Source organism: Canis lupus, chromosome 22 (assembly GCF_048164855.1).
Source record: "Canis lupus baileyi chromosome 22, mCanLup2.hap1, whole genome shotgun sequence".
Lineage (NCBI taxonomy): Eukaryota > Metazoa > Chordata > Mammalia > Carnivora > Canidae > Canis > Canis lupus.
In genome coordinates, this window is record NC_132859.1 from 8,465,435 (window position 1) to 8,480,362 (window position 14,928).

A 14,928-nucleotide genomic window follows, 5' to 3' on the forward strand; every position below is an offset into this window, starting at 1 on the left:
TTTACTCAGGAAAACCACTTCTAGGAAACTACCTTTAAAGTAAATTTCCACAAATATTGAAAGAATGCATGTACAATATTCCTCATTACAATATTACTTGTAGTAGTAAGATAGTGGAAGCAGTGCAAATGGCCATTAATAAATTAAACTGTGGTACAGCTACATGATGGACTGCTAAGCAGTCACAAACAAATGAAATATTTCTATAATCTGATATGGAGTGATTTTCAGGATTATATTATTAAGTGAAAAAAATGAGGTGCAAAAAATAAGGAAACATAATATATATATACATATACACATACATATGCTTATTTTTTTTTGCAAAATAGGGAACATAGGAAGGATTTTAATAGTCTCTTAATGAAAATACCTGCTTCTGGAAATGGTGGGAACAGAGTGAAGGAGAGGGAAGCAAGTGACACTTCTTTGAATATACTTTTTTATATTGCTCTAACTTTTGAACCAAGAAAAAGTCATCCATAAACCAATGTAATAAAATGTAATAAAAATATTCTAAAAATCAAAACCTAAAATCAAATATAAAAAGAAGCAAATGAATCTCTATCAAACTATTATCAGGGATCCCTGGGTGGCGCAGCGGTTTAGTGCCTAACTTTGGCCTAGGGCGTGATCCTGGAGACCCGGGATCGAATCCCACATCAGGCTCCCGGTGCATGGAGCCTGCTTCTCCCTCTGCCTGTGTCTCTGCCTCTCTCTCTCTCTCTCTGTGACTATCATAAATAAATTTAAAAAATTATTATCAAGATTTCTTTTCAGTCCCTTTATGTTCTTAGAATATATCTCACTAAGGATGTACAGAGGACTATGTTCAAAGTTACCTGAATTACTCTGTTCTGTACTATCCACTATACCATGATTGCACATCCCTGGTGTCCTGAATTCTAAATAAAAAGGGAGACTGCAAAACGTCTAAACTCTACTTCATAGATTTATGATTGAAATTAATATTAGAATTGTGTTTCTAAAGCTATTTTATGTATACAATATTGTAGAATGCAGTGGGAAGTAAATATATGAATATTATTAGGAACCAAGGTTTTTTACAGTGGTCCTGTAGAGCATTCTTAATCTTGGAAGATGCCCACTGAGGGGCACCCGGGAGGCTCAGTCTGTGATTGACTCTTGATTTTGGCTCAGGTCATGATCTCAGAGTCATGAGATCAAGCTCTGAGTCCGGTTGTAAACTTAGTGTGAGGAGTCTGCTTGGGATTCTCTCCCTGTCCCTCTGCCCCTTGCCCAGCTTGCACTCTAGCTTTCTAAAATAAATAAATAAATAAAATCTAAAAAAAAAAAAAGGAGATATCCATTGAAGTTTTTCCAGTGAGATTTCATGATGTCTGTAACTTTCTTTTAAATGATTCAGAAAGGGATCCCTGGGTGGCGCAGCGGTTTGGCGCCTGCCTTTGGCCCAGGGCGCGATCCTGGAGACCCGGGATCGAATCCCACGTCAGGCTCCCGGTGCATGGAGCCTGCTTCTCCCTCTGCCTATGTCTCTGCCTCTCTCTCTCTCTCTCTCTCTCTGTATGACTATCATAAATAAAATTAAAAAAAAAAAATAAAAATAAATGATTCAGAAAAAAAAGCACGTGAGAAACATAAAGCAAAGGGAGCAAAATATGAGCAATTGATGAGTCTAGCTGAAGAATAAAGAGCGATCTTTATATAATTCTCAAATTTTCAATTTTTCTTAAATTCAAAATTCCAATAAAATTTTTAGACTAGGTGTACATCTTACATTTACGTTATGTTACGATATATCTGGCATTTTATAAAACACATGTTTTGGTAGTAACTCTAATTAGAAACACACAATTTATATCAATAAAAAAAGCTAGATTTTTGCTTCAGTAGGAATCAGCAGCAAAAATATCCAGGTCTTAGAAAATCAAAGGTTTCTTGCTTGCTTGCTCACACTACCTACCCATCACAGTCAACACAATCTGTGCAAGAGGAAAAAGCGCTGTGGAAGGTCCCTCTCAACTAATGAAATGCTTGACTAGAAATGACATGTGTAGCTCTTTAATCACATGACCCAATTCATCCCTAAGGGGAATTAGAGATTGGGAAATATCTGATGAGCAGTATTACTGATTATCACCTCGCTCGTTCACTGTTTCATGCCACAGTAAACCCTGATAGTTGTGAGAAGTTAATAGAGTATAGTGGGTAAGAACACAGGTCCTGTAGCCACATTACCAGTTAGTAGCTCAGTCACTTGCCAGCTAATCTTGGGCAGTTACTTCATCTCTTCGTGCCTCAGTTTCTTCAGGTGTAAAAATTTGGCTTAATAATATAAAAAGGGGGAAAAAAACAAAAAAAATAATAATAAAAAAGGGAAAGATTGGGGAGACATTATGTGAGTAGCTGAAGCATTTAGAACAATGGCTGGCCTATCACCATCATCAACAGCATTATTAGTTTATAGTATGAAACTCAGAGTAATGTATTAAAGAAATTTCTCAATGTCCCTCCCCCAAATCAAGCAGTACAAAGATTTGCAGGGGAAAGTGAGTTTCTCTCTCACATCTGAGCCTCATGAGCAAGTTTTTCTCCCCAGATAAGCCTGGTACCAGTTGTGGCATTTAGGAATTCATTGCCTTCCAGCCCCCTCCTCCTGTTCATCTCTCTGCTTCTGATAAATGAAGCGTCTTTCCTTGCTCCCTGACACAGTGTGAAGCTTTGCTAGTAGAGGACACTGGTGGGACACTAGAGGAAAGATGAGCTTCTCTTCCTGGTTCTGGTGGGCTTTCTGTTTTTGTGCCTGTGGTGCTGAGCAGGTGTGTGGGAAACCCAATGATGGTGGGGGCCCCAGCTGGCTTCCCCAGGGCCAACTCAGCAGCACTCCTGTAAGCAGCTTCCCGGAGGGTTTCCACTGTGGTCAGCCAGGGGCCCAGCCAGCTTCCCACCAAGTTTAACAGCACTCTCCATGGCGGTTTCCCAGAGAATTCCATCAGCAGCCCCAAGAAGTAATTTCTTTTCCACCAACCTCAGACTATTGGTTCCTCACTGGGGTATTTCCAGCTTCTCATCTGTCACCTGTCAACCATGGACCAGCTCTGACTTGAGGCAACCCAGCAAAATGCTACACCATGGTGGGAAGATGGCTTCTCCCTCTCCAAGGACATCTGGATCCAGCCTTGAGACTCCACCTTTCAAGTTCATTCACCCCCTCCCCACTTTTTTTTAAAGATTTTATTTATTTATTCATGAGAGACACAGAGAGAGGCAGAGACACAGGCAGAGGGAGAAGCAGGCTCCCTGTGGGGAGCCCAATGTAGGACTCGATCCCAGGATCCCAGGATCACCACCTGAGCCAGAGGCAGACACTCAACATCTGAGCCACCCAGAGGCCCCTCAAGTTCATTCCTTTCTTGGATACTCTTTCTCAGCCCTAATGTGTTCTTCACAGAGTTCCCTTATTCTCACTCAGTAAATTCCCTGTAAATAACAACTTTTTTTTTTTCAGGAACAATTTTGTGATTTATTCAGAAAATTGATTTCCAGATCACTGTGGACGTGGCCCAACTTGGCTGGAAGATGCAGTCCCTTGGCAGAGCTACATGGACAACTCAGCTGGCTAAATTTTATTCTCAGAAAGGATCAGAGAGGAAAATGCTGTTTTCCATAAAGCCCTGTTTCAGCAGTCAGGTGGGTGCAACTCATATTGAAAAGCAAGTCATTTCAAGAAAAAGTCCCATTTTAAGTGTAGTCATATAATGTATTCAATTGTGTTATGTGAATTCAACTGTAGGCACCCAGCAGACTAGTAAAAATAACAATAATAGCATGATAATGAGAGAAAAGACAGGACAAGTGAACATTACACACCAGGCAGGCTTTCACCTGCCATTCTTCTCCCAGTGTGGAACTGGAGTCCGATCAGTAAGCCCCTGCTCCTAAGTGCCTCTCTGCCCCAAGCTTGAGTCCAGTACTTAAACATCTACTGTTTTCATATACCGTGGCCTCTAAAGCTGGCCAACTTCTTCAGCTGGTGCTCAGCTGAACGATCAACAACCTTCTCCAACACCATAGACTACCTGGCTGCACTGGAGTGACAGAGAAAACACTACAGTCTCCAAGTTAATGTCTCTCCAAGGGTTTCCAGAGGTCCCTTCTGACCATAGGAATGTGTGTTCCTCCTGGGAGTTCCAGTAACTACAGAGCTGCCCTATCACATCAAATATGATTTCCCTGGAATCTCAAAGTTGACTAGAATCTGGTTTTGCCCATATGGTTAAAGCAAATATTTTCTGGAAGTCAAGACTAACCCTATGACTGGGTTCAGGAGGGGCCATCAAGGAGATAAGACTAAAGGAAAGCAAATCAAGCACGCTACCTCCCATTTCCCACTCCCTAGACACCCTTCCACCTATTAAAAAAAAAAAAGCCCTAGAGAAAATACTTTTAATCTCATTGTGCTACCTGAATGAAGTAGCTCTTTCATCTTCAGTGGGCTAGCAAGGATCAGTTTACCCTCTTAGCCAACAGCCCACTAAAGCTCCGGGATGGGGATTTACAGATCCAGAAGGCTCAGCAGCCTGGGGAACACAGAACTAGTTCTCGCTCTCTCTCAGCTTTGTCCCCCCTGCATACAAACTCCCACTGCCCATAGAATGGTGTCCAAACTCAACAATCTTTGTCTGCCGAACCAGGATGAGTTGAGCCTCCCAAGGCAGAGTCTGGTTCTCACTTATGTGCAGGTCTGCCCAGCACTAAGCACACAAAGATGGTGGCACAAAAGCCAAATGGAGCTCAATGAATGGATGACAACCACGTGAAAATGTAACCCGTATAAAGCAAAAGTACCATGTGTGCAAGTTTCAGCACAATCTCACATCAAAAAAAAAATTTTTTTTAACTGGAGAGCCCTTTAAAATTTTGCCAAGTTTCTCAAAATTCTATTTATAGTGTAAAACAAAACTTACAAACTCATACCTCACCTCCATGGCAGCCGGCCTCCAAATCTCTCTCAAATTACCCCCGATTTTGCTAACTTTTCTCATCCCCTTCCTAGGTTCCTTTCCATGAGATACAGTTTTCACTCTTTCCTAAAAGTACAGACCTAAGCTCTGGGGTTCATCTTGCTGGGTCTGAATTTCTATCACGTTTTAACTGATGCAGGCACCTGGCCTGTGGTACGGGGCTCATTAAACACAACTTGTCACTTAAATCCTACTGGCTTCTCCGATATCCTTTGTTGTTGTTCCTTAAACTTGGCCCCTTTTTCATTAATGCATGAAGAAATGTTTAAGCAGTTTTCCAGGGCTGCCAAACAAATCGCCACAAACTTGGTGGCTGAACACAACGGGAATTTCTTCTCTCATCTTTGGAGGTCGGATATCCAAAGTCAAGCTGCTGGTAGGGCTGTGCTTCCTCCAGAGGAGGAGAGACTTCGTTCTTTGCCTCTTCAAGCTCCTGGTGGCTGTCAGCATCCCCGGATTTCTGGCTGCCTCTGTCTCCATGGCCTTCCCCTGTGTGCTCCTCTACTGTGGGTTTCACAGGAGCTTTTGTCATTGGATTTAGGGCCCACCCAGGTAATCCAAGGTGATCGCATTTCAAGATCCTGAACTTAACTCCATCTGCAAAGACACTTTTTCTAAATAGCCTCATATTCACAGATTCCAAGGGGTCAGGATGTGAACATCCTTTTGGGCAGCCACCATGCAACCCACTGCAAAATGGCCCTGGGTCCTTCCTCTTGGGGGTAGTGGGTGGGGAGAGGGCTGGATCCTCCTGACATTTAATTTTTTTTTGTTTTTTCCCCCTTGTCATGATGACTAGATCAAGTCAACAGGCAGTATCAGCTACTTGGGAACCTGGGATGAGGTCCTGCATTTGGCCAAACACAATTCAAAGTGATCCTGGTTGGCCACGAGTAGGTTCTGGAACGTCAGGGCTGCCTGGCTGGGGAAGTCACAGAAGTCACAGGCTGGGCTGAGGGCAGTAGGGCACACGGTCCTTGGAAGCGCTGCAGCAGCTGAGGTGCAAATGGAGCTCGGGTGGGGGTTCCACCCCGGGGGCCAGGCCGGCCTGCCCTTGCCCACACACTGACCGCATCTGCACTCTCCGCAGGCTGGGGTGTCACCGTGTCCAACCTGGAGGAGATTCCGATCTCTCGTTGCCCTCTCCCCCTGCCTGCAGGTGCTGGGGAGGAAGTAGATGAGCAGGAGCCCGAAGACCAGAGCGAGCGCACCCCTCTTCTGGAGGAGCCCACGCTGTACCCTGGAGGCCAAGGTCATGGTGCGGGGCGCTGGCCCCGTGGCCTCCGGCCCAGCCGGTGTCTGGTGGCCTCCAACCACTCTTCATAGTAAGCCTTCGCTAGTCAAATTATTGTCTAACTTCTGTGTCCTGAAGGGACCCTGACAAAACAGCCTCTGGTCATAGTCTTCCAGAGGTTTTCTGTGGCTATGCACTGTGTGTGCGTGTGTGCACGTATCACATCTCTTTTGTTGTATTATTAGTAATATTCTGCACAATATTCTTGTTTTTTTTTTTAAATTTGGCCATTATTGTGTATCAGCGCACATAGATTTTTCTCATTTTTAACAGCTGTGTAGTATTCTATTGTATAGATGTACCATAATTTATTTAACTAGTTTCCTACTAATGGAAAATTAGATTGTTCCCACTCTTTGCTCCCCACAAATACTATAGTAGTATTTTTATGCAACAGGGCCATATGCCCATGTGCAAGCCTATCTTACCTGAAAAATCCCTTCCTGGAAAAGAGTCTACCTTCTTAAATGCTCTCCAAACTATCTCCACGCTTACTGCTTCCACCATATTATAGGCATTCTTCATTAAAAAAAAAATAGTGTTTTTTACTAATTAGGATTAAGAAGGCATTTTGCATACATTTTAATTGTCTAAAAAACATGTAAAATAAGACCCCCTGGGTGGGTCTGTTGGTTAAGGCTGCAACTCTTGATTTTGGCTCAAGTCAGGACGTCAGGGTCCTGGGCCATCCCCCCGATGGACCAACCCCATGTTGGGCCCTGAGCTCAGCACAGAGTCTGCTTGCCCCTCTCCCTCTGCTCCTTCCTGCTACTAGATCACTCTCTCACACACACACTTGAATAAATTTTAAAAACCATGTAAAATCAGTGAAAAACATAACCCAAAGATTATTATCAGATATTTCGAGACAGGAATGCCCATGCATACACACACACACACACACAAACACACACACACACACACTTTCTAAGTCCCCAGAATATAAATTTCTTCTTGAGAATCTACTTTTTAAAGTTAATAACATACACAAAGATAAACTCAAAGTGGATGAAAGATCTAAATGTGAGACAAGATTCCATCAAAATCCTAGAGAAGAACACAGGCAACACCCTTTTTGAACTCGGCCATAGTAACTTCTTGCAAGATACATCCACGAAGGCAAAAGAAACAAAAGCAAAAATGAACTATTGGGACTTCATCAAGATAAGAAGCTTTTGCACAGCAAAGGATACAGTCAACAAAACTCAAAGACAACCTACAGAATGGGAGAAGATATTTGCAAATTATGTATCAGATAAAGGGCTAGTTTCCAAGATCTATAAAGAACTTATCAAACTCAACACCAAAGAAACAAACAATCCAATCATGAAATGGGCAAAAGACATGAACAGAAATCTCACAGAGGAAGACATAGACATGGCCAACATGCACATGAGAAAATGCTCTGCATCACTTGCCATCAGGGAAATACAAATCAAAACCACAATGAGATCCCACCTCACACCAGTGAGAAGGGGGAAAATTAACAAGACAGGAAACAACCAATGTTGGAGAGGATGCGGAGAAAAGGGAACCCTCATACACTGTTGGTGGGAATGTGAACTGGTGCAGCCACTCTGGAAAACTGTGTGGAGGTTCCTCAAACAGTTAAAAATATACCTGCCCTACGACCCAGCAATTGCACTGTTGGGGATTTACCCCAAAGAGACAAATGCAATGAAATGCCGGGACACCTGCACCCCGATGTTTATAGCAGCAATGGCCACGATAGCCAAACTGTGGAAGGAGCCTCGGTGTCCAACGAAAGATGAATGGATAAAGAAGATGTGGTTTATGTATACAATGGAATATTACTCAGCTATTAGAAATGACAAATACCCACCATTTGCTTCAACGTGGATGGAACTGGAGGGTATTATGCTGAGTGAAGTAAGCCAGTCGGAGAAGGACAAACAGTGTATGTTCTCATTCATTTGGGGAATATAAATAATAGTGAAAGGGAATATAAGGGAAGGGGGAAGAAATGTGTGGGAAATATCAGAAAGGGAGACAGAACGTAAAGACTGCTAACTCTGGGAAACGAACTAGGGGTGGTAGAAGGGGAGGAGGGCGGGGGGTGGGAGTGAATGGGTGACGGGCACTGGGGGTTATTCTGTATGTTAGTAAATTGAACACCAATAAAAAATAAATTTAAAAAAAATAAAGTTAATAACAGTTTCCTCGTACTTGTGCCAAACTGGATGCTAAAGAAGGAACATAAAAATAGAACAAAATATTTTAATACATTCTGAATTACTCCTCCATATAACTTGATTGATCATTCTTTCTTGAAGTAGTTCACTGACTGTTATCAGGTGCTATCCTCTGACATTTCCACTTCTTGCATCTGTTTTCTTGATTACCAAACCATCTTTCACTTTTCCTTATCCTACTCTCTATCCATTCAGCTTTCCTTTGAAGTGAGGTATATTGAGATACCCAATTTCTGTATAGTGAAATTCACCCTTTGTTGGTGCACAGTATTGATAAATGTATGCAGCTGTAGAACCACCACCATGGTAAAAATACTATATAAAATATTTCCCTATTACCCCAGAAAGTTCCACATGCCCCTTTGTAGGCAAATCCTCCCCATATCCCAGTACTTGGTAACCACTGGTCCAATTTCTATGCCACTAATTTTGTCTTTTTCGGAAAGTCATATCCAGAGAATCATACAGTGTGTGGTTTGGCTTCTTTCCCATAGCATAAGGCTTTTGAAATTCATCCATGTTATAGTATCAGTAGGTCGTTCCTTTTTATCGCACCCCATCCTATTTATGAATGTACACTTTATCCATTTACTAGTCAATACTTCCAATTTGGGGCTCTTGAGTGGTTCAGTGGCTGAGCGTCTGCCTTTGGCTCAGGTCATGATCCCCGTGTCCTGGGATCAAGTCCCACATCGGGCTCCCTGCAGAGGAGCCTGCTTCTCCTCTGCCTATGTCTCTGCCTCTCTGTGTCTCTCATGAATCAATAAATAAAACCTTTTTAAAAATACTTCCAACTTTAGTGATTATGAATAATGCTGCTCTAAACATTCCTGTCAAAGTCTTTGGGTGGACTTAAGATTTTTGTTTTCTTGAGTAAATGCCTAGTAGTGAAATTGTTGGGTTGTATGGTATAATATATTTAACTTTGTAAGAGACTGCCAAACTCTTTTTCAAAGCGGCTTGCTTTGCATCCTCCCCAACACTTGGCCATCTTTATTTCTGATGGAACGACTGCACTTGTCTCTACAATGATCTCTTAGCTCAAGCCTTCCAAACTCTGATCCATCCTTCAACTGAGCTTTACTCTAAAATGCCCTCCACTCTTAAGTGGCTCTGACTTCCTCAGGATAAAGTCTGAACTCTTCAGCTTGACACGCACAAAGCTCCTCAAGCTCTGAGCTCCTTCCTCACCCACCCTCCCCACCACATTCATTCCCACCAGGCATCTGGACACTGGCTCTATATTGCAGACTGGGCCTCTCTTTCCCAACTCAGTACTTCTGTGTAGCCTAATGCAGTTGTTTGGGCAGAGCATTTATTTTCTATGTTGAATTCCCAGCATGAATACTCTGTCTGCATTTTGGGTAGTGTTGGCAATTATGCAACTATACAGGGGTACGTTTTCTCCAACTATTTTGTATGAAAATTTTCAAAAACTCAACAAAGTTGAAAAACTAGTGCAACGAACAATCCAGATTCAACAATTATTGACGTTTTGATATGTTTGACTCCCTTATCTACCTACCATCCATTCATTTTTCTCCCCCTCCTCCTTCTTCTTTTCTTCTTCTGCTTCTCTTTCTCCTTTTCCTCCTCCTTCTCCTTTTGATAAACCATTTCCTAATTACATTTCAAGTGCATGTGTCTCCTAAAAATTAGAACAACTTCCTTCATTACAACACTACTTTACCCAAAGTAAATTTAAAATGTTTTCTAATATTGTCTAATATTCTCTATATTCATAGTTTTTTATTTTTAAAGATTTTATTTATTTATTCATGAGAGACACAGAGAGGGAGGCAGAGAGACACAGGCAGAGGGAGAAACAGACTTCCTATGGGGAGCCTAATGCAGGACTCAACCTCAGGACCATGAGCTGAAGGCAGATGCTCAACCACTGAGCCACCCACATGCCCCTGTATTCGTAGTTTTGCAATGTTCAATAGTGAATGTTTAACTTTGATTGAGTCTCGATTTGCCCTGCTTCTTCACTTTGATGACTCTGGCCTTCTAAGAAATCTCCCATGAGTCCCCAGCTCCATTCAAGTTCCCTCTGCCTTGCTGTACTTCCAAGAAGCCTGTGGTTAAATCTATTGGACATTTGACATTTTGTATTACAAAACTTTTGTTGAACTTTCCTATGTCCCCAATTAGAATCTGAGGACCTCTAGGGCCAAAAAATGGGTGTTCTTTGCCTTTCTGCTAGATGGTAATTGCTCAATACACATTTAAAGAAAAAATAATGGAATATAGTTCCTTAGTCTCTCATTGTGAAGAGCTGCAATAAATAAGAGGACTCTGAGGGCCAGAGCCAGGATGAAGAGAGAAGAAGGCAAGTAAAACAAAAGTTTGAGGCCATTCCAAATACAGAATATTGCTTGGAGGGCTTTAAATATGAATTGTATACTCCTTCCCCTCTCTCAGTAGGTGAAATACTAGATGTTAACCATTAATTAGAGAAAAACATAGAGTCTAGCAGCACCATAAGCATTTTGGCCAGATGATTCTTGAGAGAGAATTATAAAGACAAAACTCAAGGCAACTGCAACCAATGGTCCATTTTTGTTTACACAGCTGTTCTACTGCTGTTTTCTTAATGTGTTTTTAAGGAAATATCCACATCCGGTGGGTCCCTGGATTGGATCTCGACTAATGTTTTATGCCCATGGTCACTAGAGAAAATCACTATTCCTCCATTTTGAACTTCCAGGATGAAATTTCTCCCTGAATAGTAGCCTCTTCTGCAGTTAAATTTTCATCTTTGTGGCAAATTTTCCTTTGGATAAACTTCTTCAGATACTTCCTTCTTCTCCACTTCTCATCACCTGTGGGATTAATTCCAGGATCACACATTAACTTTGATTCCAAAGTGACTCAGAGGCTGCACATCAAGACTATTTTAGGTGGAGTGTTTCCTTCTGAGTCATCTCGTCCCCTGGTAGCAAGCATCCTGCGGATTTCCTCAGCTCTGCTGTTGAGAACAGGAAGCCAAGGCCAAAAGGAGCCAATAAGCACAGCAGCCCAGTGACTCTTTCCAGTTCCTGGAGGACCAGCAAGAAAATCCTGATTTAGTAAGAATTCATTGGCAAGAAATTTGGGAGTTTACTGGAGACAAATGGCTTCAGGAATCTTTTCTATGAGTTCACATATTTTTTTCGAGATGCAAGTTAAAAAAAGAGTCTTCATAGAAATGGAATTAAGTAAAATTCTTTCTTTTTTTTTTTTTTTTACTTATCTGGGGAGACTTCATTAGATATTTTCATTAATGGGATAACCAAAATCAGGACATTACACAACTCCCCTTTTCACAATTGTATCAAGTTTTCCAGCCTGTCATATCCTTTTCATTTACTTCTGTCATCCTTACTGAGCGATCTTCCAAGTGACAATTGTCCCTGGACCTCCTCAAGTCTTCACAACTATGTGTGATGTAAAAGCATCATTAGAGACACCTTTCTGGGGTCATTTAAGACTGGGGAGTATTAGCCACGCATGTTACCCTCCCCTGACCCTATCTCCATAGCAGACAGCAATAATCTCTCTAGTTAACCTATCTGGCCTGGTATCTCTCCCACTGAAACCGGTGTGCCTTGAAAATAACATTGTAGGCAGCCACTGCCAAGGAATCAGAATATCCACATTCAAAACCTATTTGCAATGAAGAAGAGGGGATTGATACATAGAAGTGTATCAGGTGAGGGCAGTTGAGGAGTCCAAAGAATATAAAAGTCTTGGATTTAACTTCTAGTTCTTGGACAAGTTGAAAGTTTTTTCTTAGTTCCATTTTTTTCCGCATACATAACGAGATTAATAACGCTTTCACCACAGTGTCATTGAACTCATTTTTTGTTTTGAGGCATGTGAAAGCTTCCAGCTCGGTTTCTAGCACAAAAAAAAGATACTCATTAGGTATCAGTTCACCATGATTACTTGGAGGGACACCCTGATTGCTCATCTCACTGACACTGAAATTTACTGGAAGCCATAGCACTGAGAGAAGATGGAAAATCCTCAATGACTGCACTCTCTGTAAACTTTAACAAAAAATATTCAGTCACTCTCCTTCAAAGTACAAAGCATTAGCGATAAAAACGTTTGTAAAATCTCAACTGAACCCTCTCAATTCTCGTTTCCCATCCTCTTGCCTCCCACCCTCCCTCGCCTCTCCCTCTCAGGGCCATGCCTTGTGTTAGTCTGCTGGAGCTGCTCTAACAAAATACCACAGACTAGGGGTTTAACAATATAAATTTATTTCTGAAAAGTAATGGAAGCTCCACGTCCAAGATCAAGAGGTTGGCAGATTTGGTTTCTCTTGAGACCTCTCTCATTGGCTTACAGATGGCTGCCTTCTTGTGTCGCACAGAGGCCTTTTCTCTGTGCGCAGGTCATACTAGATCTCTCCTTACGTGTTCAAATTTCCTCTTCTTGTAAGGACACCAGTCAGATTGGATTAGGATCCACCCTACCAGCCCAGGTTTAACTTAATTGCCACTTTAAATATAGTCACATCCTGAGGTTATAAGGCTTAGTGCTGCAACCTGATGAATTTTGAGAGGACACAATTTGGCCCATAATACATCCTTAGATGTCTTATTCAATTTCTGAAATATTTCAATCTCAAATTCCAGCATCCCACTTCTCAATCACTAAATTCTATCTTTCCAGCTCTATCTCTTTCTACTACCCCAAACCAGTAATTCTTCAACCACACTGGGACACATGGTCTCCTAATTCAATCCCTCGTTCACTGCCCCTTACATTCTCTCATGCCCTTACTTGTTTTTCTCACACTACATTCCGCGGTCCATCATTGTAATCACTCTCTTACATTTAGCCTTGACTCCTTTGCCTCTCTCTCTTCATGGTACTTACCTGGCCAAGTCCCAGTCCTGGCGATTCCAGCTTTCTTACTACTCTGCCCACACCTCTGCAGCTGAACTTAATCAGGAAAAATACTCAATCATGTTTCCTAGGCTCCCTATAAATTCATGACTTCACTGAGACCTCAGTGATGGCTGGCAATCTTGCCACATTGTTCCAGACCATTCACTATCCTAGGCAACTGTTTCTTACCTTTCCTCTCTCTCTCCCAACTTTCAACGCTCTCTCCCCATTCTTATTCTCCACTGATCAACCTGCTTCCTGTTTCGTGGAGAAAACAAAAGCCATCAGAAATTCCCCCTCTCTTTCCTTTCCTGCCCCCCCTTTCCAATTCTGTCTGTCTGTCTTCCCTTCTGTGAAGAGGACTGAAGTGCCCATGCTGCTATCTGAGACCAGCTCCTCCATCTGTGTACCTGCTCCCATCCTTTCTCATTTACTCAAGGATGAGTCCCAGCAATTCTCCTCCCTCTCTCTTGCGTTATTATTCCTCCTCTCCCCTCCCCTGCTCCCAAAAAGAACATTCCCATCAATGTGATACAATTTCTCCCATTAAACTTTTCCCCTTGATTTTCACTTTCCCTCCTGCCTCATTTTTCTGCTCTCCTTGACAGTAAAACTCTCCAAAAGAGCTCCTCTCCTCTCTTTTCATTCTCTCATGAACTCATTCCAGTTGGACTCCCATGTCTATCGCACCACCAAAGTTTCTCTTATCAGGGTCATTGGGGACCTCCGTGTTGCTAACTCCAACAGCCAACTCTCAGTCCTCCCATACTACTTGCTGTATAGGCAGCATTTGACTCAGTAGATCATTTCCTCCTCAGCGAGAAACTCAAGTTCTAGGATAAGCCTCTGGTTTTTCTTCTAATTCACTGGCCACTTCTCAGTCAAATTTGCAGGCTCCCCCTCATGTCTCCAGACTCAATCCATTGGACTTAGTCCTTGGGCCTCTTTTCTGTCTGTATTTATTCTCAGAGTGCTTCATGGCTTTAAACACCATTCAAAGCTGACAACTCTCATTTACTCCACTCCAGACTTCTCCCTTGAACTTCATATTTGTATATCCAACTATCTAATTGGCATCTCCACTTGGATTTTAATAGGTATCTCAAAACTTGGAATGTCTGAAACTTACCACTTCACCTACCACCCCCAAACCTGCTCAGCCTGCTGTTTTGTTCATTTCAGTTAATGACAGCTTTATTCTTCCTGTTACTTGGGCTGTGAACCATGCAGTCATCCCTGATGCCTCTCTTTCTCTTATACTCAATCCAGTCTGTCACCAAATACCGTTGAATCTATCTTAAAAATACATATAGGGGCACCTGGCTGGCTCAGTCAGTAGAGCATGTGACTTTTGATACCCTTGTTATGAGTTCAAGCCTCACATTGGGTGTAGAGATTATACCTAAAACAAAATCTTAACAAAAAAATACACACAGAATCCAGCCTTTTCTCACCATCTCTGCTACTACTGTCGTGGTCTGAGCCACTATATAATCTTTTACCTGGATTGTTGAAGTGACTTTAGACCTCA

At 42.1% G+C, this 14,928-nt stretch overlaps 1 protein-coding gene across 1 annotated transcript; it reads right to left on the reverse strand.

Annotated features, from left to right (window-relative positions):
- Positions 1 to 5,828: 5,828 nt before the first annotated feature.
- LOC140613745 (SREBP regulating gene protein-like) lies at positions 5,829 to 6,263 on the reverse strand. Its single transcript, XM_072792098.1, has one exon. The coding sequence runs from the start codon at positions 6,261 to 6,263 to the stop codon at positions 5,829 to 5,831; it is 435 nt and encodes a 144-aa protein (XP_072648199.1).
- Positions 6,264 to 14,928: the final 8,665 nt, after the last annotated feature.